The following is a 23,779-nucleotide window of genomic DNA, read 5'->3' as shown; positions in this document are numbered from 1 at the left end:
TTGTTCAGGTTCCCATATAACAAAGGACTTGCAAATGTTTGAACAGCTGCTCTTATTGTTGCCTGGCTTCCCACTGTCTTTTACCAGGAACTGTGCATACAGTGCAGGCCACACTGCATCTACATGCAATGGGTTGGATGGAGGTGCTAAAGAGGGACCCTTACCAACACTCTTCTTGCAAATGGCTTTCACGCAGAGCAAAAATCCTCAAAAGAAATAGCATATTGGATGTCAACACTACCCAAGGGTGAAGGCTGCTGCTAGATTTCTGGGTGAACACCAACATGCTGACTAATTAAAGCTGGCATAATGTTACATTATGCAATTATATGTTGGCCTAAAGCGATGTAATATTCTTAGTTCTTCCCAGTACTCACATACTGACACAATTTATTAACTCATTTTGGCAGGAAGCAATGGCTGACATCTTAAACATAAATGCAAATTATTAGGAGTATATTTAAAAACTCGCAGTAGTGTGTAATACAGAGTACAGTGATACTGTATTAGATTAACTATATCAACTAAGTCAAATTATTTTGTTTATAAATCTTTATTTGACCACCAGGGGTCGTTGTTTTCACTCGTTTGTCTTCTGAAACGTGCCATTGATAAAATACTGTTTACATTTTCAGGCAACCTATAATACATTGCGTTATATTTATCACTTTTTTTATTCTACAGTTTTTATGCAAATGTTTTACTCATTTTTACATCAGTACATCAGCGATGTTTTTCGAGTACACTCATTTTGCACATCTGCCGTTTAAAAAAGGTAGTATTGCAGGAATTACGTAATACACCGTTGTGTTACTGCATCTTGTTGTTCCATTTCTTTGTTTGTATCATGCCGTATTACACAGGTTGGAAAATTCAATTGTGGTGTGTATACAAATGTTGAATTTATTTGCTTGTCTCCCTTCGTCACCATTTTAATTAATAGTTTTGACATGTTGAAATAATTGAGGTGCAGTGACGTGATGCATTGTGCACTTAAGAGTGGGAAGCACAAAAGTTAATGTGTTCATTTGTCAAGGACACCATCAAACGCAGTTTTGCACACGCCTGTCCCTAAATTAACTCCAAGCGGTGGCAATTGGCGATGGCAGATTTGTTTACCATATTTGGCAAGCGAGTGCAATAGCGAGCACTGGGATTGGTCGAGAGCTGCCGTCATTCACAAAAAAAGTCAGCCTTCCCAAACCTTCCAAACAAAGCGGGTGCTCATGGGATTCGTAGTCCAAAACAAACCTCCATTTAATGCTATAGCGTGAGAATATACATGCACTGCGGGGATTTTATCACTTATTGTGATGCATGTTAAACTAAGTTAATTTGTGGAGTATCTTTGTCGTGTATTTTATGCTGTTTGGAGGTAAAACCAGCTGGTGTTTGACGACTCAATCCGAGATGTTCCATTTTGAGCCTACAATTCCCTACCAGCAGTAGTCTTATTTCATTGGCTACAACCTTCTGTCAATCACACGGGTTCCTCCTTCCACCGCTCCTACAGTAAATATTTGTGTTTGCCCAGCCGGCTGTAATGGTGGACGAGTGAGGGGAAGGGAAAACGGAATACAACTCGAGTGAAGAGGAAAACGGTCGAAAGTCTGCTTGAAGGTCAGCCGCCGCGACTAGGACACGGGCTTCGTCGAAAATGGATGAACTTAAACATCAAGTCATGATAAACCAGTTCGTCCTGACGGCGGGTTGTGCGGCGGACCAAGCGAAGCAGCTACTGCAGGCGGCACACTGGCAGTTCGAGGTAAAACCGGGGGGGAGAAAATGCAGTCGTCAGCCATGCTGCTACTGTTTATGTTTGTCCACCGTGAGTTAGCTTTAGCCTCATAGCCCCATGCATACACCGCGACGCCGTACATGCACTGTACATGCATTATGTGGGCTAAAGCAGTTTCAGTATATCCAATTAGACTGTACTCTAGATTAAATGTAATCCGACACATGGCAGCAGTGTTTATATGTCCTGCAGATGCGAATTACGCAATGGCGATGACCACAGTTACAACAGCAAACCTGCTCATACTAAATGTTTGTAAAACGCATGTTTCGCCAAATTCCTGTCCTGTTGCGAAACGAGCCAACTCCTCTAAATGTCGTTTAACTTGTGTTTGTTTCATTCTAGACTGCCCTCAGTGCCTTTTTCCAAGAAACAAATATCCCATATGGCCATCATCATCAAATGGTGAGTGCGGGGAAAGCGGGGGTGAAAACAATTTACTGTTTTTAATACAGTTTCTTTTACAATTTTTTTAAAAGAATATCTTTTTTGATGGATCCAGTGCTGCTATATACCGTAGGAAGGACGAGTAAGATTCCTTATAGGCTGAGGAGAGGTGGTGTTACTAACAATAACAAAGCACATGGCGGCCATGTTGTGAGCTTCCATAAATACTGTAACACACACAGGGCAGCCATACACACTTGTCACAGAGGGCTGTGTGTCCTTAGAATCGACTGAGTATAACATTTTTTAACAGGAAAGTGGTTTTAGTTGAAGAATGGAAAACATGAATGGTGTTTCCTGGAAGAGCAGCAATGTTCTCGCAATACTGCACATGTATTCTTATACGGTCCTTGCTCCCCCCCTCATATGACACATCAGCAACCTTCAGCGGTAGACACATCATTGTGGGGTAAAGTGGAAGGTATTAGCGCCATATAAACGAGTGCTGAAGGATTTTGAAAAAATAAAATAGAAAAGTGAATCACGATTTTCTTGCCAAGAATTGAGATCACCATTCTTTGGAACAGTTTTTTTCAGACGGATGTTCAGGGTCATGTGTTTTCATTTAAAAGGAACCTCATTGTTTTGTATTTGGCCTGTCAAAACTAATGCTTTAACGGTGGCAAATAATTTATTTCATTAGTTGCGTAAACATTTTTAGGGTAATGAACACGTATGCATTATGACTAGCCACACATGTTAGAATGGCAGATGGAGACACAGGTAGAGTCCCCATAGAACTTCATTCTGATCTGAACATAAGCTAAGCAGCAGTGGAATTCCAACACTATTCTCATTCTCAGCACAATACCACAAGGTGCATTTACATCGTGATAACTTTTATTGTGCGCACATGTCGTGTTTTTTCAAAAATGAAATAATTAATGATTACTGTGCTGTGGTTGAATGTGGCCTATTATTAGCCAAAACATGCATATTTAAGCAAATTGTTCATATTCTTGACCCATATTAAACATCATAAAAATTGGTAAATGAATGGAAATACAAACATACGACCTTTAGAAGCTGTATAATGTCTAACATTGTTTCTTTAAAGGGCAGGGCCTGTGTGTTAGCTGCTGTAGAGTTGCTGAGTGTTAGCATAGGTAGCATTGTGGAGAGTTACAGTGACTGGTGTGAGTTGTGGCTGACAGCAGCTCCTGTGTGGATGTTTACTGCGCTATTGGGGTAGTTATTCTACCACACTGGCCACTCGTATCAGAAACTTTACATTGACGAGACAATAGCCACTAAGTATGCTATCAGTGCGAACGAATGTATTTCTATTTGTAAACTATAAAAATATTCCATTCATAAACAAGGAATGCTACTTTGCGGAATTCACTTATTATGGTTGGGTGTGGAACCAATTGTTATCTTTCTAGACTCCGCATAGTGTTTTTCTGCTTCAAAGAAACTTTCAAAGAAACTGTCATTCTTAATGGGAAGACCTGGAACGACAGTTGACGGGGGAATTTTTACATGGAACTGAGTAGAAAGCCTAAATAATCCATTAAGTTAAAAACATGGCAGTGAGTAAGTTCCCCTGCCCTAAAATAGTCAGAATACTGAAATAGTTTGGTTTCTCAACTTTTCACGCCTCAATGTGAAGTCCCTGTTTACATGCACACTCTCTACTTCGATTGTTGGGCAAATGTTGTGTGCCCCAAAACACGGGGCAATTGTGGTGTTTGGCCTTAAGTAGATTTTTCATTGATAGTTTTTTATGGTTTTATGATATGAGCAATACCAGGATCCACAGTTGAACCCACAAAGTGCTGCGTTCACTCCTGCAGACACCACAGTACCGTTGTGATATGTGTGTGGTGTTATGTTTAGAGGCGTGTTGTTGCGTAATCACAAATTCGTGTTCCTTTTTTTGGCTTACGCCAGCATGCTTGCACTCCTCTTCCTGTGTGCTTTACATTCATGTATTCTGAGCTTCCACAGACGGATGTGTGTGTGTGTGTGACTCACAACAGTAGTACAGTGGGGCGGTGTGTTCAGTCTTTGTGACGCTTATTCTGGGCGCAGTGTTCAGATTAATCCACTTCAATGCAGTGCTCTGGATTTAAATTCTTCATTTCAAGATAATGTAAGTGATAGTAGAACAAAACTATCTAGCAGTCATCCCCATAATAAAGAGCTTCTACTTTATTTTGTGGTAAACTGGTTTGTAAGTGAATGATAAAGTGACATTAGCGGTCTGCAATATTGGTGGACAAGCACAAATACCTCTTGTTAGAACTTGCATCTGTGTATGTCTGTGTAACAAAGTAGGGTAATGAACACATAGTGTCATAAAAATAGCTTACAATAGTACAGTTAAGGCACCTTCTATAACCACAAATAAAAATGCAGAAATTTTTTTTTTTGTGTTGTTTATATTGTGGCATAGTAGTTTAGGTATTTTGGCTGGTGATTCCATAGGGCCCTATTTTGATATTTGATATGACATTCTTTAGTCTGGCATTCTGTGCTGCTTTATGACATTATTGATGGGGTTGGTGAAATATATATTACAACAGATTGCATAGTTATCGACCAATGTGATCAGTCCCGATTAGAGTGGAAAATTTTAGTTAATAGCAGATGGTTGTCCTGGTAATGAATACATTGCTGTTTTTTTATTATTATTATTAGCCAGTGTGATGTGCGTTTAGTTGTTACCTTTCAACAAGACTGGATTTGGAGAAGATACTGTTCAGCTCTCTGTTTGGCTTGAATGGACTTGCTGTTTAAAATACATTTTTAGAGCCATGGCAACCAAGGCAACCGAGCATGTCTGGTGTGGGTTGTTCCAAAAGGTAGTGTCGTGTTCACACTCTGCTTTACCAGTGCAGCCTTTGTGCCTGATCTGTCAGAGCCCTGCACTTTGTATTACATTTCAGAAAGTCATCTAAGGTTAGCTGGCACACACACACCAGTACAAGTAGCACAGTGAATGCTGGTAGGATCCAGCTCACTAAATCTCCTGCCATCATTTCCTTTTTCCTAACAGTCCCCCATCCAGGAAGACTTTGTGCTTGGGCATGCGAAAAGAGCTGCCATCAATGCAGACTTGCTGTCAAGTGTGTTGGTTTTTTTGTAGCACAACGTGTCACTTTCCATAAACCCACATGCGGGGCTTTATCTTTTTTTTGGGATCATAAGCTAACATCAATGTACGTCGATAGACATTTTATGCTAGACTCATTCAGTCGTCTTAGTTTATTTTGCACACACCGCACCCACAACACGCTCACAAGATGAAACATACTCACACCTTCAGCCTTTTTCTGTGAGAACACAACACTCCTCTTCCCTTTGTTGGAGCACAGACAACCGGTATAAACCAACCAAGCGGTAGAAAGGAATTATCTAGCTATGTCTCTAAGAGATCATGCAGCATCATTATTCAGTATGTTTACATGGATTTAAATAATGCGTTGCATTGAATTGGTTTAAACTTTTTAAAAGTCTTAAGGCACGCACATTATTAATTTGGAAACCATTCTATTGCATTTTTTGGTTCCATCATCAGAGGGGACATTCACCACATTAACCAGTGTCCATCAAGGACTAATGGTGCAGTCTATAAATATCGTATTTGCAAACAACGACATAGCCTTTAGCAAACCTACATTACAGCTGTATCCAGTTACTATTGGAATTAGTAGCAGACCTCTTCCTTGTTGGGAAGCCCACACGGCGAGGGCCAAAATCAGCTCAGACAGGCGCCAGCTAGTGTCCTTGTGTGGACACTAGTGGCATAGAAAATGAATACATTCATTTTCATTTATTTTGTATTTAATTTCACCGCAGGCATAGTCGTGCCCATGAGATGTTTTTTCTAAACAAGAAATCTTGTCACATTTAAATATTGCAAGATCTTGTGACACCCCCCGAACCCCCCCAAACACACACAGCTAAACGAGCGGCCATTACCAAAATCTTTTCCTAGCATTTCTAGTCAATCTTGTCAAATTGAACTAGTGCATGAAAACTGGGACTTTACAGTGAAAACAGAGAGAAACAACTATTGCTGTAATCCAATTAATGTGTGCATGTAAGCATACTGTCTCAAAACCGTCAACACACATAAAAGCTACCTTGTTTACTCAGAAGCGTTTGCACTGCTCTGATGACTTGCTGTTCTAATACTAATCCCTTTTATCAAATAGAAACACATTTTCTACTACCTTGCTCGTGTTTCACACATGCACCATATCCTAAACAATATTAGGACAACCGTTCATTACACCAACAGGAAGTGTAAAAAAAGATAGCGGACTATAGGAACAACTTTTATTCTACATGGTCATAATATTGGACTAACTGTAATATATAATGGAGGATGCCTGGCGGGTTGCATCGCGTTAACGCACAATCATGCAGCCTTTGTTTCACTGGCCTAATGAAGCCAAAACAGTTGTTTTGGACAGCGCCATCACTGTCAGTGTTTCCATGATGACTTGTTCTCCACGTACTGTGTCAATGACCAGAAATAAGGAAGTAATGCAGCTGTCTGGGAACATGTGACCCCAGCCAATCATGTGACTCAGCCCAGAGAGAGAGAGAGACTAACTCGGTGACAAAAGCCTGCTTTAATTCCCATCACAGCTACGGCCATTTAAGAAAATGTGGCGAGCGCTCATGTGGTTTCCTGGCAATAAAGTCAGGAGTTGGGTGTTCAAAAAGTTAACCGTTTTCAACGACTCCAGCTAATTAAATGTTAAACGAGTATCACCTTTGTTGTAATGAGATATACTGCAACCTCTTTTATACGGAGAAATCTGCAAAATATAAAATAAACATCGGTTACATCTTGTTAGATAAGACACTAATGAGAATCCCCATCCGGTTTGTGTGATAAATGTCAGGAACAAACAGTGTTGTCAATGACCCCGACTTTATTGTGCTGTAATTGCTGGTTATCAGTACCATCACGCACCGTGAATGTGAATTCAGCTCCTTTTTATGAAGGTCAATGTGCAGTTTCTATTGTCTATGTACAGTGAAGAAGCAGGCATGTTTAAGGCGGTGTTGTGGTTTGCGGAGCTGGCATAATTGCTGACCTGGTGTCACAGTGTTCCAATCAGAACCTTTTTATTGCACTGAAGATGTGGAGTTAGTGCTGTTTACATGCAGAGGTTTGCAGATGTAATATGTCATTCATAAATCATGATGTAATCGCATCGAATGTCTGCTCTCATTTCTGTCTGTCTCAGCCACCTTACATTAGTCCTCACTCTGTGTGAAAGACAGAATGGATTTTAGATGGTGGGTGTTGTGTTGTCCACCAGGGAGAGAATAAAGGAGGTGGTTTAGGCCAACACGTCTGGCTAAGCGGGCTAATGGCACACCAATGCCAGGTATTTGGCTTGAGCATGCTAAGGCCTGTTTTTTGGGCAGACATTACTGCAGATACAGCACAGTGTGTGGCAAAACTCTTCATATTTAGTTTATTTGTATATGATCTAATTTGATAAGCGAATTTTCACATGCAGATGATAAAGGATGAGGTAGTAAGTTCACCCATGTCAGGCCACATCTGAAGACACTTGGTCTGCACTTTGCTTGTTCCAGCATGTTTTCCTGCACTTTTTCTGGAGCGCTGTTTCCCAGAACCTTAACCACTGGCACAAAGACTTTTAAACAGACACACACACATCTTAGTGGGATGACTATTGGTTGCAATCTCATTCCTCAAGTCCTTAAGTACACGCTGTGGTTAGGCAAGCAAATGACTTCAAAACCTAAGGGATTGCAGCAAAAGTGTGATGCTACATTGTTTCGTATGGATTGTTGCTGTAGGCCTTTTCCACGGGAACCCTCCTGGGGTTTTTTTTGGCGGGGTGAAAAAAAAGTCGCATCCACAGTGCTGGATCAGTAAATCACATCCAGTGACACCCACATGGGAAAATGATGTACAATCATCCCTTGTTTATTGCAGTCAATGGGTTGCAGACCCGAGAGATATTAGTAATTGTAATTTAAATGTAAATGTTATTTTGACTTATTCCAATTAATCAGAAAAAATTCTAATATTCGATTACTACAATATTTGATAGCTTTCAATATTTTGTGACTACTAACAGGACATAGACGACCACAAAACGTCGACCATTTATTTATATTTTTTTAAACAGCGATAGAGTGAGAGCGATGTTTGATCGTGGGGTGGATAAAATGATATAATTCTGTTTCGACCTGAAAACGTAGTTAGTCTTGGTCTTAGTTTTGCAGCGGCACATAGCCTTGCACCGGTCAGGCGACTTTTCAATTCTACTATTCCTGTCCTGTCACCTTCACAGGCTTAGTTCACATTTTTCCTGCTTTCGTCACGTTCACAACCCATAGTGTTGGTTATCACCAATCTACATTTCATGTTATCACCAATCTACATTTCATTTTCTGGGAATGCAAAGACAATAACACTGAGATTGATAAGAGTAGCCTGCCCAGATACAGATAAATATTTCTTTGGTTGTCAATCTGAACCCGAGTGTTTTCATTGCAGCTGCTCTCCCTTCGTTCATGACCTTTACCCCAGTTTCTGTTGCCAGTCTTTTACCAAGCCAAACTCTTTCTCTCGCTATGAGTGGGCCACGTCATCTATTGTTAGCATGCTAGCCATTGTAATATGTTCTGCAGAGTTTAACAGTTGCTCAATTTAGTCACAGCTCTTCCTATTGCCCGCTTGGTCTCTCTTCCTTGTGTTGTTTCCCTGTACGTTGGCAAAAGCACACAAAAACACAAGGTAGACTAGCTAATGATCAACTGTGTGTGTGTGTGTGTGTGTGTGTGTGTGTGTATAAGAGGTTTGAGCTGCTTGAAGCTGGCCGAGGTGGAAGGAGTGAAGGGGATTGTCACTTGAGTTGACTCAAACATTCAGTAGCACCTGTTGGCCTCTGTCATTGAATTTAAGAAAGAAATATCTATTTTTGACATCCTGTAATTGTTAAAAACTGATAAATGTAACGAGGAAAACAATGTATGTATTAACGCAACATGATTCTAAATTACAGCTATTGTACAAACATGTTAACACTGTACAATTCTTGAAGTAGCCTTCAAGTAGTCCTGATTTGCAAAACAGGCATGCCTCATGAGTTAACGTACAACATGACTTTGTTGCACTCAAGCAATGCCACGTGTTCACCATATGAACGCAGGCAGCATCTGTACTGTACAGTTTGTGCAGTGGTTTTATATCCAGCCAGCGCCCTTTAGTTTATCAAGTATCGGAGATCAATAGCCATGCAATTGATTTGGAATGGGGGGGAAAGATGCGTAAAATGTTGTCATTGTGTCGCAATGTGTAGCCAATTATGTTTCATTCCACTTCCAAGCAAAAACAACCCAAACCAAATAAAAGGGAATGTTAAAAAAAAAAAAAAAGTCTAAACTTTGCATGCACTTCAAATCAGTTTGCGCGTGTCCGCTCTACTGCTCCGATTCCCGCAAGGAAGTTGACTGTTTAGCAGCCTTACTGGACAAGTTGGATATTGGCCGTGTGCCTTTTTTTTTTTATACCTTGCCCAGCGGTGAGGTCACCTCATCAACTTTACTGAAGGAGAAACAGGGAAGTTAACAGTATTACGTATTTAAAGTGTGCATGTGTAGTGGATGTGCAGTACTGTGTTTTGTTAGAAATACTGTCATACTATGTGTAAACTGTAAACAAAAAAAAAAAAAGATTGGGCGGAAGTCATAGCATAGACGCACAAGAAAAAACTAACTAAAATCTAACTAAAATCAGGTGGTCAAGTTAAACTGAAAGATGTACCAACATCTGATAACGGCCTCATATAAAATCAGTAATTATGATAATGCGGAATCGGAATTGTATCGGCATTAAATTTAGGGATCAGGGAAAGAATCTGAAGTGAAAAAAATGTGAATCGTGTGTCCCTACTGGTTGTTGTTAACCGGATCATTCATGTTCAAGATCTTGTAGCTACACACGAACGGTAGATCAGCCCGGTTATACATAATCAACAAAATTTAACTTCAGACATTTCCTGTAACCAAACAGTAACACATTCTATAAGATAAATAGTTTCATATAAGTGGAATCTACACACATGCCAAAGCAAGAGAACCCCCTCTTCTCCATTTCAGCCTTGCACATACATACTTAGCGATTCTGAGGAATGTGTTTGGTGAGACTAGAAATAACTCCATCTCATCTGTTTGCACACAAACACACACGCATGCATGTCCACAAACAGAGGTGTGTTTAGGTATGTAGAGGTTCGCCACAGTCCGGGGGCCCGGCATGTTTGGGGGCGGCTGCTGACCGTCAGGCACGCGTTACTCCATGCCAGCAAACACTTGTAAGGGAACGGATGGGGGACGGCCCGTTGCAACCACGGAGCTCCATCCTGTCAACAGGCGATCTGGGCTCTGTCTTCATAACAGCCATCCCCATGGTAACGCCTCTCTGTTGGCTCTGTGTTGAACACAAACTCCCCCCTCGTTGTTTGTTATCCCTCTGGTCTTTTCCATGTGTAAGACCTCTCTAAAGTAGCTCCCCATTACAAGTAATCATGGCCATCTGATGCAGTATCTTCAGAATTTTATATTGACCTGAATATCAGATGACCTTGAATGCACAATGACCCAATAAGAAGACCGACATGACACATTCAGTATCCGTCATAATCATCAAAATAATCACGAGTAGTACCAACTGATCATGCTGTTCATCCCGAGAGCATTACTGTATTGGAAAATATTTTTAAGACGTACTTACTTTAATTTTTTCAAGATCAGTTAACCAATTGGAACACATTTTTAGTACCGATTTATCAATAATTCATTCCTCACACCGAATCCCTGGTACAAACAATATTGCGACTTATTTTGTAATGCCCCCTTTCTCTGTTGACAGTACACACTTGGCTACTGACCTTTATGGTACAAATACACTATTGTTTTGACACATGCAAAACATTGCACAGAGTATTCATAACTTCAACCCCTGGGCCCTTTTTGTCGAAAGTCAGATGTTGTTAGCCTTTACAAGTCAGAATGAGAATAAAGTTCAATTTCTTAGTAACATCTTCCCCTTAGCCTTAGGTTTTAAGGGGTGGCGGTAGGAGGGGTACAATTGGGATTCAGGCTAAGTTGACCGGCGGCTAATTAAAAACTCACTTTAATGCAGAGGCAATGAAGGTACACAGAGTCCTGTGGATGAATAAGTTCATGTGTGTAGCAATCTTTACCTCGTAGCATCTTTTCCAAGAACCCCCCTTACAAATCCTCATGCTTGATTCTTTTTTTCAACGTATATACTTTTTCATAGTAACTCACAATCATTTTGTGAGATAATGTGTAGAACCGAACAAGGTAAAACAATATTTAGCACCCAATAAAAAGATTAGTACACAAAGGACAGAACATGTCCATGTTGCGTCAAGTCAAATCCCAATTAAGTCTGTTCCTACAGGTCCTCCATTGTGTCCTCCATGTTTATTAATCATTTTGAGGAACAGTCTGATCCAAGTGCAGCCCATGTTGTCATCCCCCATTAGAGCCTCATCCTTAGTCTTGTGTTGAGTCTTAGGTGTGCAAACTGCAGTGTGTGGTCTCTGCATGTGTTACTGGGTCTAGCCAACTGTGCATGTGTTTATGGATGAGTCAGAGGTCTCTGCAGACAACCTGAGAGGACAGGTGTCGGGTTGTTTCCTTCATTTTCTATTCAAGGACATTTAGATAGTCACACACAGAAAAAACCATTCAACTTAAATCCACATATGAGCCTCCAATGCGTAGAGGTCAAGCGTACATTCAAGGGTGTCACTTTACCGCAGGAAACGGCCTCAAAGACATGAGCCAGCATTTCCTGTCAAGAGTGCACAGTGAACATGCTCACGTTACATAACAGCGCGCCACCTAGGGAACCTTTGGTCCTGTGTAACGCAGCCAAGTACGACCCCACTGGGTGTTATCGCTGCAGGGGCTAAGTAGGGGCACGTATAGGCAGATATCGATACCATACTTTTTCACCGATATTGTCCGATACAGATCGATTTGCAGTTCTTGGTTTTAATATAAATAGTTTGGTTATTTTTCACTGTTGCAGCCATCGGCCATTCGGCAAGCGTCCTGGAAGAATGGGACTCCGCCCTTGCCTCCCGCTGGACTACAGCAGGTTGTTGTTTTTTCCTGGTCACAAATGGAAGTGTGGAGGATGAGGGTGTGTGGGGCATGGAAGCCTGGAACCTTGAAGGCACTCGGTGAAGTGTTGTTTTTGGTGCAGTCATGAGTTGTGTGTGTGTGTGTGTGTGTGTGTGTGTGTGATTTTGGGTGTGTTGCCTGGCAGCATAACAGGAAGACCGCTGGTACGAAGAGGATTATATTGGTATTTACTGTGAGAAAAAACATGGAAACCTGATGACTCTTTAAGTGATCCATGAATTCATAGATCCAAAAAAAAAAACATTTTTAATCGAAATGTCGTCATGTGGAAATGAATTCAATCAATGAGTTTGCGCTGTGTGGTTGACGGGCATAATGGATTTTACTTGCCGTAGCAAATCGAACTGTTGAGCTATCTTGCTGCCCCTAAATGGTCTGCCATAGAAATAAAAACAGTCAGTAACGAGGTAGAGAGAACATTTTTAACTTTTTTTTTGCCCTGCATCACACACCCTTTCTATGTTTCATATTTGTCATATTTTCTCAGTTGACTTTTGCCTTTTAATGCCTTCTAATTTCTCTTCCGTTGTGCTTTTGTCATGTCTGTGATACCGATCAGTTATTAGTCAATATTTAATTTATCTGTTGGAATGCCGTTTCTTAATGCGAAAGTTTCATTGGGGATGTCGACTTCCAAAATGAAGTGAAAGAAGAATGAAAGGGAAAAATATTTAACTTTAATATAATATTTATGTTAGTGTCTGACTGTAACCCAGTCATTTTTTTCCATAAGAAATCATGTAAATCCAAGTAACTAACTAAAATACATAATGAACGCAGTTGAGTGTCGAGTGTACCCGAACCACAAAATTTGGACACTAAGAGGTTCCACTGTATTAACAATGTTGACGTGTTATTTTAATTAAGTTCCTTATTTGTCCATAAAAGTTGCTAATTGCTAGTTGTTCATTTGTACTTTGTCATTCAACATTAAAAGCGCTAATCCTATTTTCTTTCCCATAGATGTGCACACCAGCCAACACACCAGCGACGCCCCCAAATTTCCCGGACGCCCTCACCATGTTCTCCCGACTCAAGGCATCCGAAAGCTTCAACAGCAGCAGCCCCATGGCGGCGTCCATGGCCGCCTCACCTCCACCCCCCCAAGTCGGCGGCTGGGGGGTGTCACCGAACGTACCCAACGTGCCGCCGCCCCCGCAGGGACTCTGGACTCAGGGGCAACCCCCCACACAACCATGCCCCGCTTGGCCCACGGGCGTCAACCCCCACGCCGGCGCCGAGCAAAAGGCTAGCGTAGCGATGGAGGCAGAGAGATGAAGAGTCACAACCGGGGACTGAACCCCTCGCCGCCGTCCCTTCCGCATGGTTGGGACGGAGGCAGGGTGACCATTTGATAATTTCTCTTTTCCCCCCTCCCCCAAACGAACGAACGGATGGACGAAACAGAATCTACGCAAAGCAAGAAAAGCGTTTAAGGAGTAAAACAATGCAAATAGAAACGTAAACAAAACAAAAGATACGCACACACATAGAAATAAACAGTATGAAGGTTTTTTTTCAAGAGAAATATTGGAAAAAAGACAAAAAAAACGTCTTGCCCAAGGATTCTATGTGATGTTCAATGACATTCAAGGCAGCAAATTTGTAGTTTTTTGTTCACCCCCCCTCTCCCTCCCCCTAAAAAACACTTCTTTTTACTAGCCAGTGTTTTTTTCCACTGGTCTTCTTGCGTTTCTGTCTGTGCTGCATGACAAGAGAGGAACTTGCAAATGCAGTCTTTTAGAGTGACTGAATCATCACACACTAGAGTGTGTGTGTGTGTGTGTGTGTGTGTGTAAGCTTGAGAGAGCAGGATTGTGTTATCAAAATGCTTACACACCAATATATAAATCTATAAATGTATACGTAAACACACACATAAAATCACACGTTATCGCTTAGAGGAAAAACACCTCCATATTTTGTCATCCCCATCGTTAAGGCGGGGGCTTCTTACCTCACCTGGTGGTCACCTGACTTCTTTTTTAGCCAATCAGGGATTCTTCTTAAACCAACTGTTTCCTCTGACAACACAGGACATGTTCTTTAAAAATGTGCTTCTCCTAAAAGGCGCTAGCCGCTTTTGCTTCACGCTATTTGCGGCCGATTTTGAAAGCGAGTCTACTACAACTGTATACTTTTATGAGATTATGGGTTGTACAAGAAGAAAAAAAAAACATCACTCATGGTTTAATATAATATTGTTTGTAAATGATGATAGTTTTATTATGTTGGAGGACTTAAGGGAGGTGGTTCTGCTAAAAAAAAAAATATGACTACTCCATTTTTGTACACAAATACGCCATTTTGCATGATGTGTCTGTAACATCTTTTATAGCAAACATACACGATGTTTCCAAAGCTAAATCAACTCACTTGAGTCAGATCATCTCAGACTGATGGCAAATTTGGTAGAGCGTCTTTGGTGGTTGGTAAGTGCAGGTTAAAAGATGGGGGACACTTCCTGTAGGCTTCTTGGTCCCAAGGATCATAGGGTCACACTGAAAGGAAAAAAAAACAGTAAATGTACAAAAATCATGCAATTCCAAGAATAAAGTAAAAAATATTAAGAGAATAAAGCAATAATTTTTACAAACATTAAAAAACAAACAAAGTGTGTGAATGTTTTTGCTAAATATTTAATATGTAATATTTTATAGCAAGGCTGTGGATAGATGGCTGGCTGGACTTTGATCAGTAAAATTGCAATAATGGCTTTATTCTCATAATATTTCACAAAGGTATTTTTGGAGTTTTTTGTTGAAAAATAGCATTTCCTGAACATTGTAGTATTACAATACTTTTCTCCAAACAAATATTCTAACTTCATGATTCCTTTCCTTTTTAGAAAAGTTAACACTTTATCTTGAAACGCCAATTTTGTTGTTGTTGTTGTTGTATTGCTACTATTTATTTGACTTTCAGTGTGGCCCTTTGCCATTTGGACTCCCTACAGACCGAATTCTCGATACATCAGGGTTTTCCAAGATGTAGAGGTGTAGTGTTGCCCAGGTTCTGGTCCTCTGATATGCTGAAGGTGGAGGGCAGCTCAGGGGGTGACCCTGATTTATGGCAATATATTATTATTATTATTATTACATACAGGGTCCGTCCCTGCTTTTTAATTTGTTTGTGTTATTATTATTGTTGGGTTGTTTTTTTTTTTTCATTTGATAAAAGAAGTCGAGACACGATATTTTAACTAGCAGGTGTTTTTCTAAGATTAAACAAAAGATTTAGGGGAATTCTGGATATAATCATGACTTAATAACCATGTTCCTTGATATGATTTAGATTCAACTCGAGCTTCAGTTCATTTTCCCAATGCTTCATACTTTATTTGGTTTCAATCGGAGTGTTTCTGGGTTGGCTTGTTCATAAATGGTTTGTTCATGTATGTCCACACGCACCCCCACCCCCACTTTGTATGACTGTATAAGACCATTCCCACAATATTTGTGGACTACCTGATAATTAACTTATCATTTTTGTGAACCTAAATAAATATTGTTTGTCAACCTAATGAATGTGTTTCATTGTGTTTATATTTACTGAGAAGCATCCAAAAATGGCATAAAATGCCAGATTTTGATTTGGTGATTTTTGACAAAAAACGTAAGGGGTTAGTATGTCGTTTTTTTTTTTTTCATTTTTTTCAACTTGCTTAAAAAGCGCTTTTCTGTCAAAAATAAAAGTGGAAACCTCACACACACTCAACAGGGGCCCCGGAAGCATCCAAAAATGGCATAAAATGCCAGATTTTGATTTGGTGATTTTTGACAAAAAACGTAAGGGGTTAGTATGTCGTTTTTTTTTTTTCCATTTTTTTCAACTTGCTTAAAAAGCACTTTTCTGTCAAAAATAAAAGTGGAAACCTCACACACACTCAACAGGGGCCCCAGAAGCATCCAAAAATGGCATAAAATGCCATAGTTTGAGGGTGCTGATTTTTGACAAAAAACGTAAGGGGTTAGTATGTCGTGTCGTTTTTTGTCATTTTTTTCAACTTGCTTAAAAAGCACTTTTCTGTCAAAAATAAAAGTGGAAACCTCACACACACTCAACAGGGGCCCCAGAAGCATCCAAAAATGGCATAAAATGCCAGATTTTGATTTGGTGATTTTTGACAAAAAACGTAAGGGGTTAGTATGTCGTTTTTTGTTTTTTTTTTCATTTTTTTCAACTTGCTTAAAAAGCACTTTTCTGTCAAAAATAAAAGTGGAAACCTCACACACACTCAACAGGGGCCCCAGAAGCATCCAAAAATGGCATAAAATGCCAGATTTTGATTTGGTGATTTTTGACAAAAAACGTAAGGGGTTAGTATGTCGTTTTTTTTTTTTTTCATTTTTTTCAACTTGCTTAAGAAGCACTTTTCTGTCAAAAATAAAAGTGGAAACCTCACACACACTCAACATGGGCCCCAGAAGCATCCAAAAAATGGCATAAAATGCCAGATTTTGATTTGGTGATTTTTGACAAAAAACGTAAGGGGTTAGTATGTCGTTTTTTTTTTTTTCATTTTTTTCAACTTGCTTAAAAAGCACTTTTCTGTCAAAAATAAAAGTGGAAACCTCACACACACTAAACAGGGGCCCCAGAAGCATCCAAAAATGGCATAAAATGCCAGATTTTGATTTGGTGATTTTTGACAAAAAACGTAAGGGGTTAGTATGTTGTTTTTTTTTTTTTCATTTTTTTCAACTTGCTTAAAAAGCACTTTTCTGTCAAAAATAAAAGTGGAAACCTCACACACACTCAACAGGGGCCCCAGAAGCATCCAAAAATGGCATAAAATGCCAGATTTTGATTTGGTCATTTTTGACAAAAAACGTAAGGGGTTAGTATGTCGTTTTTTTTTTTTCATTTTTTTCAACTTGCTTAAAAAGCACTTTTCTGTCAAAAATAAAAGTGGAAACCTCACACACACACAACAGGGGCCCCAGAAGCATCCAAAAATGGCATAAAATGCCAGATTTTGATTTGGTGATTTTTGACAAAAAACGTAAGGGGTTAGTTAGTATGTCGTTTTTTTTTTCTCATTTTTTTAAACTTGCTTAAAAAGCACTTTTCTGTCAAAAATAAAAGTGGAAACCTCACACACACTCAACAGGGGCCCCAGAAACATCCAAAAATGGCATAAAATGTCAGATTTTGATTTGGTGATTTTTGACAAAAAACGTAAGGGGTTAGTATGTCGTTTTTTTTTTTTTTTTTTTCATTTTTTTCAACTTGCTTAAAAAGCACTTTTCTGTCAAAAATAAAAGTGGAAACCTCACACACACTCAACAGGGGCCCCAGAAGCATCCAAAAATGGCATAAAATGCCAGATTTTGATTTGGTGATTTTTGACAAAAAACGTAAGGGGTTAGTATGTCGTTTTTTTTTTTTTTTCATTTTTTTCAACTTGCTTAAAAAGCACTTTTCTGTCAAAAATAAAAGTGGAAACCTCACACACACTAAACAGGGGCCCCAGAAGCATCCAAAAATGGCATAAAATGCCAGATTTTGATTTGGTGATTTTTGACAAAAAACGTAAGGGGTTAGTATGTCGTTTTTTTTTTTTTCATTTTTTTCAACTTGCTTAAAAAGCACTTTTCTGTCAAAAATAAAAGTGGAAACCTCACACACACACAACAGGGGCCCCAGAAGCATCCAAAAATGGCATAAAATGCCAGATTTTGATTTGGTGATTTTTGACAAAAAACGTAAGGGGTTAGTATGTCGTTTTTTTTTTTTCTCATTTTTTAAAACTTGCTTAAAAAGCACTTTTCTGTCAAAAATAAAAGTGGAAACCTCACACACACTAAACAGGGGCCCCAGAAGCATCCAAAAATGGCATAAAATGCCAGATTTTGATTTGGTGATTTTTGACAAAAAACGTAAGGGGTTAGTATGTCGTTTTTTTTTTTTTTTTTTCATTTTTTTCAACTTGCTTAAAAAGCACTTTTCTGTCAAAAATAAAAGTGGAAACCTCACACACACTCAACAGGGGCCCCAGAAGCATCCAAAAATGGCATAAAATGCCAGATTTTGATTTGGTGATTTTTGACAAAAAACGTAAGGGGTTAGTATGTCGTTTTTTGTCATTTTTTTCAACTTGCTTAAAAAGCACTTTTCTGTCAAAAATAAAAGTGGAAACCTCACACACACTCAACAGGGGCCCCAGAAGCATCCAAAAATGGCATAAAATGCCAGATTTTGATTTGGTGATTTTTGACAAAAAACGTAAGGGGTTAGTATGTCGTTTTTTTTTTTTTTCATTTTTTTCAACTTGCTTAAAAAGCACTTTTCTGTCAAAAATAAAAGTGGAAACCTCACACACACTAAACAGGGGCCCCAGAAGCATCCAAAAATGGCATAAAATGCCAGATTTTGATTTGGTGATTTTTGACAAAAAACGTAAGGGGTTAGTATGTCGTTTTTTTTTTTTTTTCATTTTTTTCAACTTGCTTAAGAAGCACTTTTCTGTCAAAAATAAAAGTGGAAACCTCACACACACTCAACATGGGCCCCAGAAGCATCCAAAAATGGCATAAAATGCCAGATTTTGATTTGGTGATTTTTGACAAAAAACGTAAGGGGTTAGTATGTCGTTTTTTTTTTTTTCATTTTTTTCAACTTGCTTAAAAAGCACTTTTCTGTCAAAAATAAAAGTGGAAACCTCACACACACTAAACAGGGGCCCCAGAAGCATCCAAAAATGGCATAAAATGCCAGATTTTGATTTGGTGATTTTTGACAAAAAACGTAAGGGGTTAGTATGTCGTTTTTTTTTTTTTCATTTTTTTCAACTTGCTTAAAAAGCACTTTTCTGTCAAAAATAAAAGTGGAAACCTCACACACACTCAACAGGGGCCCCAGAAGCATCCAAAAATGGCATAAAATGCCAGATTTTGATTTGGTGATTTTTGACAAAAAACGTAAGGGGTTAGTATGTCGTTTTTTTTTTTTTCATTTTTTTCAACTTGCTTAAAAAGCACTTTTCTGTCAAAAATAAAAGTGGAAACCTCACACACACACAACAGGGGCCCCAGAAGCATCCAAAAATGGCATAAAATGCCAGATTTTGATTTGGTGATTTTTGACAAAAAACGTAAGGGGTTAGTTAGTATGTCGTTTTTTTTTCTCATTTTTTTAAACTTGCTTAAAAAGCACTTTTCTGTCAAAAATAAAAGTGGAAACCTCACACACACTAAACAGGGGCCCCAGAAGCATCCAAAAATGGCATAAAATGCCAGATTTTGATTTGGTGATTTTTGACAAAAAACGTAAGGGGTTAGTATGTCGTTTTTTTTTTTCATTTTTTTCAACTTGCTTAAAAAGCACTTTTCTGTCAAAAATAAAAGTGGAAACCTCACACACACTCAACAGGGGCCCCAGAAACATCCAAAAATGGCATAAAATGTCAGATTTTGATTTGGTGATTTTTGACAAAAAACGTAAGGGGTTAGTATGTCGTTTTTTTTTTTTTTTTTTCATTTTTTTCAACTTGCTTAAAAAGCACTTTTCTGTCAAAAATAAAAGTGGAAACCTCACACACACTCAACAGGGGCCCCAGAAGCATCCAAAAATGGCATAAAATGCCAGATTTTGATTTGGTGATTTTTGACAAAAAACGTAAGGGGTTAGTATGTCGTTTTTTTTTTTTTTCATTTTTTTAAACTTGCTTAAAAAGCACTTTTCTGTCAAAAATAAAAGTGGAAACCTCACACACACTAAACAGGGGCCCCAGAAGCATCCAAAAATGGCATAAAATGCCAGATTTTGATTTGGTGATTTTTGACAAAAAACGTAAGGGGTTAGTATGTCGTTTTTTTTTTTTTTTCATTTTTTTCAACTTGCTTAAAAAGCACTTTTCTGTCAAAAATAAAAGTGGAAACCTCACACACACACAACAGGGGCCCCAGAAGCATCCAAAAATGGCATAAAATGCCAGATTTTGATTTGGTGATTTTTGACAAAAAACGTAAGGGGTTAGTATGTCGTTTTTTGTCATGTTTTTCAACTTGCTTTTAAAGCACTATACTGTCAAAAATAAAAGTGGAAACCTCACACACACTCAGCAGGGGGCCCAGAAGCATCCAAAAATGGCATAAAATGCCATAGTTTGAGGGTGCTGATTTTTGACAAAAAACGTAAGGGGTTAGTATGTCGTTTTTTTTTTTTTCATTTTTTTCAACTTGCTTAAAAAGCACTTTTCTGTCAAAAATAAAAGTGGAAACCTCACACACACTCAACAGGGGCACCAGAAGCATCCAAAAATGGCATAAAATGCCAGATTTTGATTTGGTGATTTTCGACAAAAAACGTAAGGGGTTAGTATGTCGTTTTTTTTTTTTCATTTTTTTCAACTTGCTTAAAAAGCCCTTTTCTGTCAAAAATAAAAGTGGAAACCTCACACACACTCAACAGGGGCCCCAGAAGCATCCAAAAATGGCATAAAATGCCATAGTTTGAGGGCGCTGATTTTTGACAAAAAACGTAAGGGGTTAGTATGTCGTTTTTTTTTTTTCCATTTTTTTCAACTTGCTTAAAAAGCACTTTTCTGTCAAAAATAAAAGTGGAAACCTCACACACACACAACAGGGGCCCCAGAAGCATCCAAAAATGGCATAAAATGCCAGATTTTGATTTGGTGATTTTTGACAAAAAACGTAAGGGGTTAGTTAGTATGTCGTTTTTTTTTTCTCATTTTTTTAAACTTGCTTAAAAAGCACTTTTCTGTCAAAAATAAAAGTGGAAACCTCACACACACTAAACAGGGGCCCCAGAAGCATCCAAAAATGGCATAAAATGCCAGATTTTGATTTGGTGATTTTTGACAAAAAACGTAAGGGGTTAGTATGTCGTTTTTTTTTTTTTCATTTTTTTCAACTTGCTTAAAAAGCACTTTTCTGTCAAAAATAAAAGTGGAAACCTCACACACACTCAACAGGGGCCCCAGAAGCATCCAAAAATGGCATAAAATGCCAGATTTTGATTTGGTCATTTTTGACAAAAAACGTAAGGGGTTAGTATGTCGTTTTTTTTTTTTTTCATTTTTTTCAACTTGCTTAAAAAGCACTTTTCTGTCAAAAATAAAAGTGGAAACCTCACACACACACAACAGGGGCCCCAGAAGCATCCAAAAATGGCATAAAATGCCAGATTTTGATTTGGTGATTTTTGACAAAAAACGTAAGGGGTTAGTTAGTATGTCGTTTTTTTTTTCTCATTTTTTTAAACTTGCTTAAAAAGCACTTTTCTGTCAAAAATAAAAGTGGAAACCTCACACACACTAAACAGGGGCCCCAGAAGCATCCAAAAATGGCATAAAATGCCAGATTTTGATTTGGTGATTTTTGACAAAAAACGTAAGGGGTTAGTATGTCGTGTTTTTTTTTTTCATTTTTTTCAACTTGCTTAAAAAGCCCTTTTCTGTCAAAAATAAAAGTGGAAACCTCACACACACTCAACAGGGGCCCCAGAAGCATCCAAAAATGGCATAAAATGCCATAGTTTGAGGGCGCTGATTTTTGACAAAAAACGTAAGGGGTTAGTATGTCGGTTTTTTTTTTTCCATTTTTTTCAACTTGCTTAAAAAGCACTTTTCTGTCAAAAATAAAAGTGGAAACCTCACACACACACAACAGGGGCCCCAGAAGCATCCAAAAATGGCATAAAATGCCAGATTTTGATTTGGTGATTTTTGACAAAAAACGTAAGGGGTTAGTTAGTATGTCGTTTTTTTTTTCTCATTTTTTTAAACTTGCTTAAAAAGCACTTTTCTGTCAAAAATAAAAGTGGAAACCTCACACACACTAAACAGGGGCCCCAGAAGCATCCAAAAATGGCATAAAATGCCAGATTTTGATTTGGTGATTTTTGACAAAAAACGTAAGGGGTTAGTATGTCGTTTTTTTTTTTCATTTTTTTCAACTTGCTTAAAAAGCACTTTTCTGTCAAAAATAAAAGTGGAAACCTCACACACACTCAACAGGGGCCCCAGAAACATCCAAAAATGGCATAAAATGTCAGATTTTGATTTGGTGATTTTTGACAAAAAACGTAAGGGGTTAGTATGTCTTTTTTTTTTTTTTTCATTTTTTTCAACTTGCTTAAAAAGCACTTTTCTGTCAAAAATAAAAGTGGAAACCTCACACACACTCAACAGGGGCCCCAGAAGCATCCAAAAATGGCATAAAATGCCAGATTTTGATTTGGTGATTTTTGACAAAAAACGTAAGGGGTTAGTATGTCGTTTTTTTTTTTTTCATTTTTTTAAACTTGCTTAAAAAGCACTTTTCTGTCAAAAATAAAAGTGGAAACCTCACACACACTAAACAGGGGCCCCAGAAGCATCCAAAAATGGCATAAAATGCCAGATTTTGATTTGGTGATTTTTGACAAAAAACGTAAGGGGTTAGTATGTCGTTTTTTTTTTTTTCATTTTTTTCAACTTGCTTAAAAAGCACTTTTCTGTCAAAAATAAAAGTGGAAACCTCACACACACTCAACAGGGGCCCCAGAAGCATCCAAAAATGGCATAAAATGCCAGATTTTGATTTGGTGATTTTTGACAAAAAACGTAAGGGGTTAGTATGTCGTTTTTTTTTTTTTTCATTTTTTTAAACTTGCTTAAAAAGCACTTTTCTGTCAAAAATAAAAGTGGAAACCTCACACACACTAAACAGGGGCCCCAGAAGCATCCAAAAATGGCATAAAATGCCAGATTTTGATTTGGTGATTTTTGACAAAAAACGTAAGGGGTTAGTATGTCGTTTTTTTTTTTTTTCATTTTTTTCAACTTGCTTAAAAAGCACTTTTCTGTCAAAAATAAAAGTGGAAACCTCACACACACACAACAGGGGCCCCAGAAGCATCCAAAAATGGCATAAAATGCCAGATTTTGATTTGGTGATTTTTGACAAAAAACGTAAGGGGTTAGTATGTCGTTTTTTGTCATGTTTTTCAACTTGCTTTTAAAGCACTATACTGTCAAAAATAAAAGTGGAAACCTCACACACACTCAGCAGGGGGCCCAGAAGCATCCAAAAATGGCATAAAATGCCATAGTTTGAGGGTGCTGATTTTTGACAAAAAACGTAAGGGGTTAGTATGTCGTTTTTTTTTTTTCATTTTTTTCAACTTGCTTAAAAAGCACTTTTCTGTCAAAAATAAAAGTGGAAACCTCACACACACTCAACAGGGGCACCAGAAGCATCCAAAAATGGCATAAAATGCCAGATTTTGATTTGGTGATTTTCGACAAAAAACGTAAGGGGTTAGTATGTCGTTTTTTTTTTTTTCATTTTTTTCAACTTGCTTAAAAAGCACTTTTCTGTCAAAAATAAAAGTGGAAAC

General features: G+C 38.4%; 1 protein-coding gene across 1 annotated transcript; it reads left to right on the top strand.

The window, feature by feature from the left end:
- The first annotated feature begins 1,500 nt into the window (after positions 1–1,500).
- Positions 1,501–15,950, top strand: ubald1a (UBA-like domain containing 1a). The gene is made up of 3 exons (XM_058062016.1): positions 1,501–1,765; positions 2,144–2,203; positions 13,397–15,950. Exons 1-3 carry the CDS (start codon positions 1,658–1,660, stop codon positions 13,709–13,711), a joined length of 483 nt encoding a protein of 160 aa, XP_057917999.1. The 5' UTR covers positions 1,501–1,657; the 3' UTR covers positions 13,712–15,950.
- Positions 15,951–23,779: the final 7,829 nt, after the last annotated feature.

This window comes from Doryrhamphus excisus, chromosome 22 (assembly GCF_030265055.1).
Source record: "Doryrhamphus excisus isolate RoL2022-K1 chromosome 22, RoL_Dexc_1.0, whole genome shotgun sequence".
In the NCBI taxonomy this organism is placed as follows: Eukaryota; Metazoa; Chordata; class Actinopteri; order Syngnathiformes; family Syngnathidae; genus Doryrhamphus; species Doryrhamphus excisus.
Note: the sequence above shows the minus strand (reverse complement) of the source record. Positions and strands in the feature narration are given on the sequence as shown.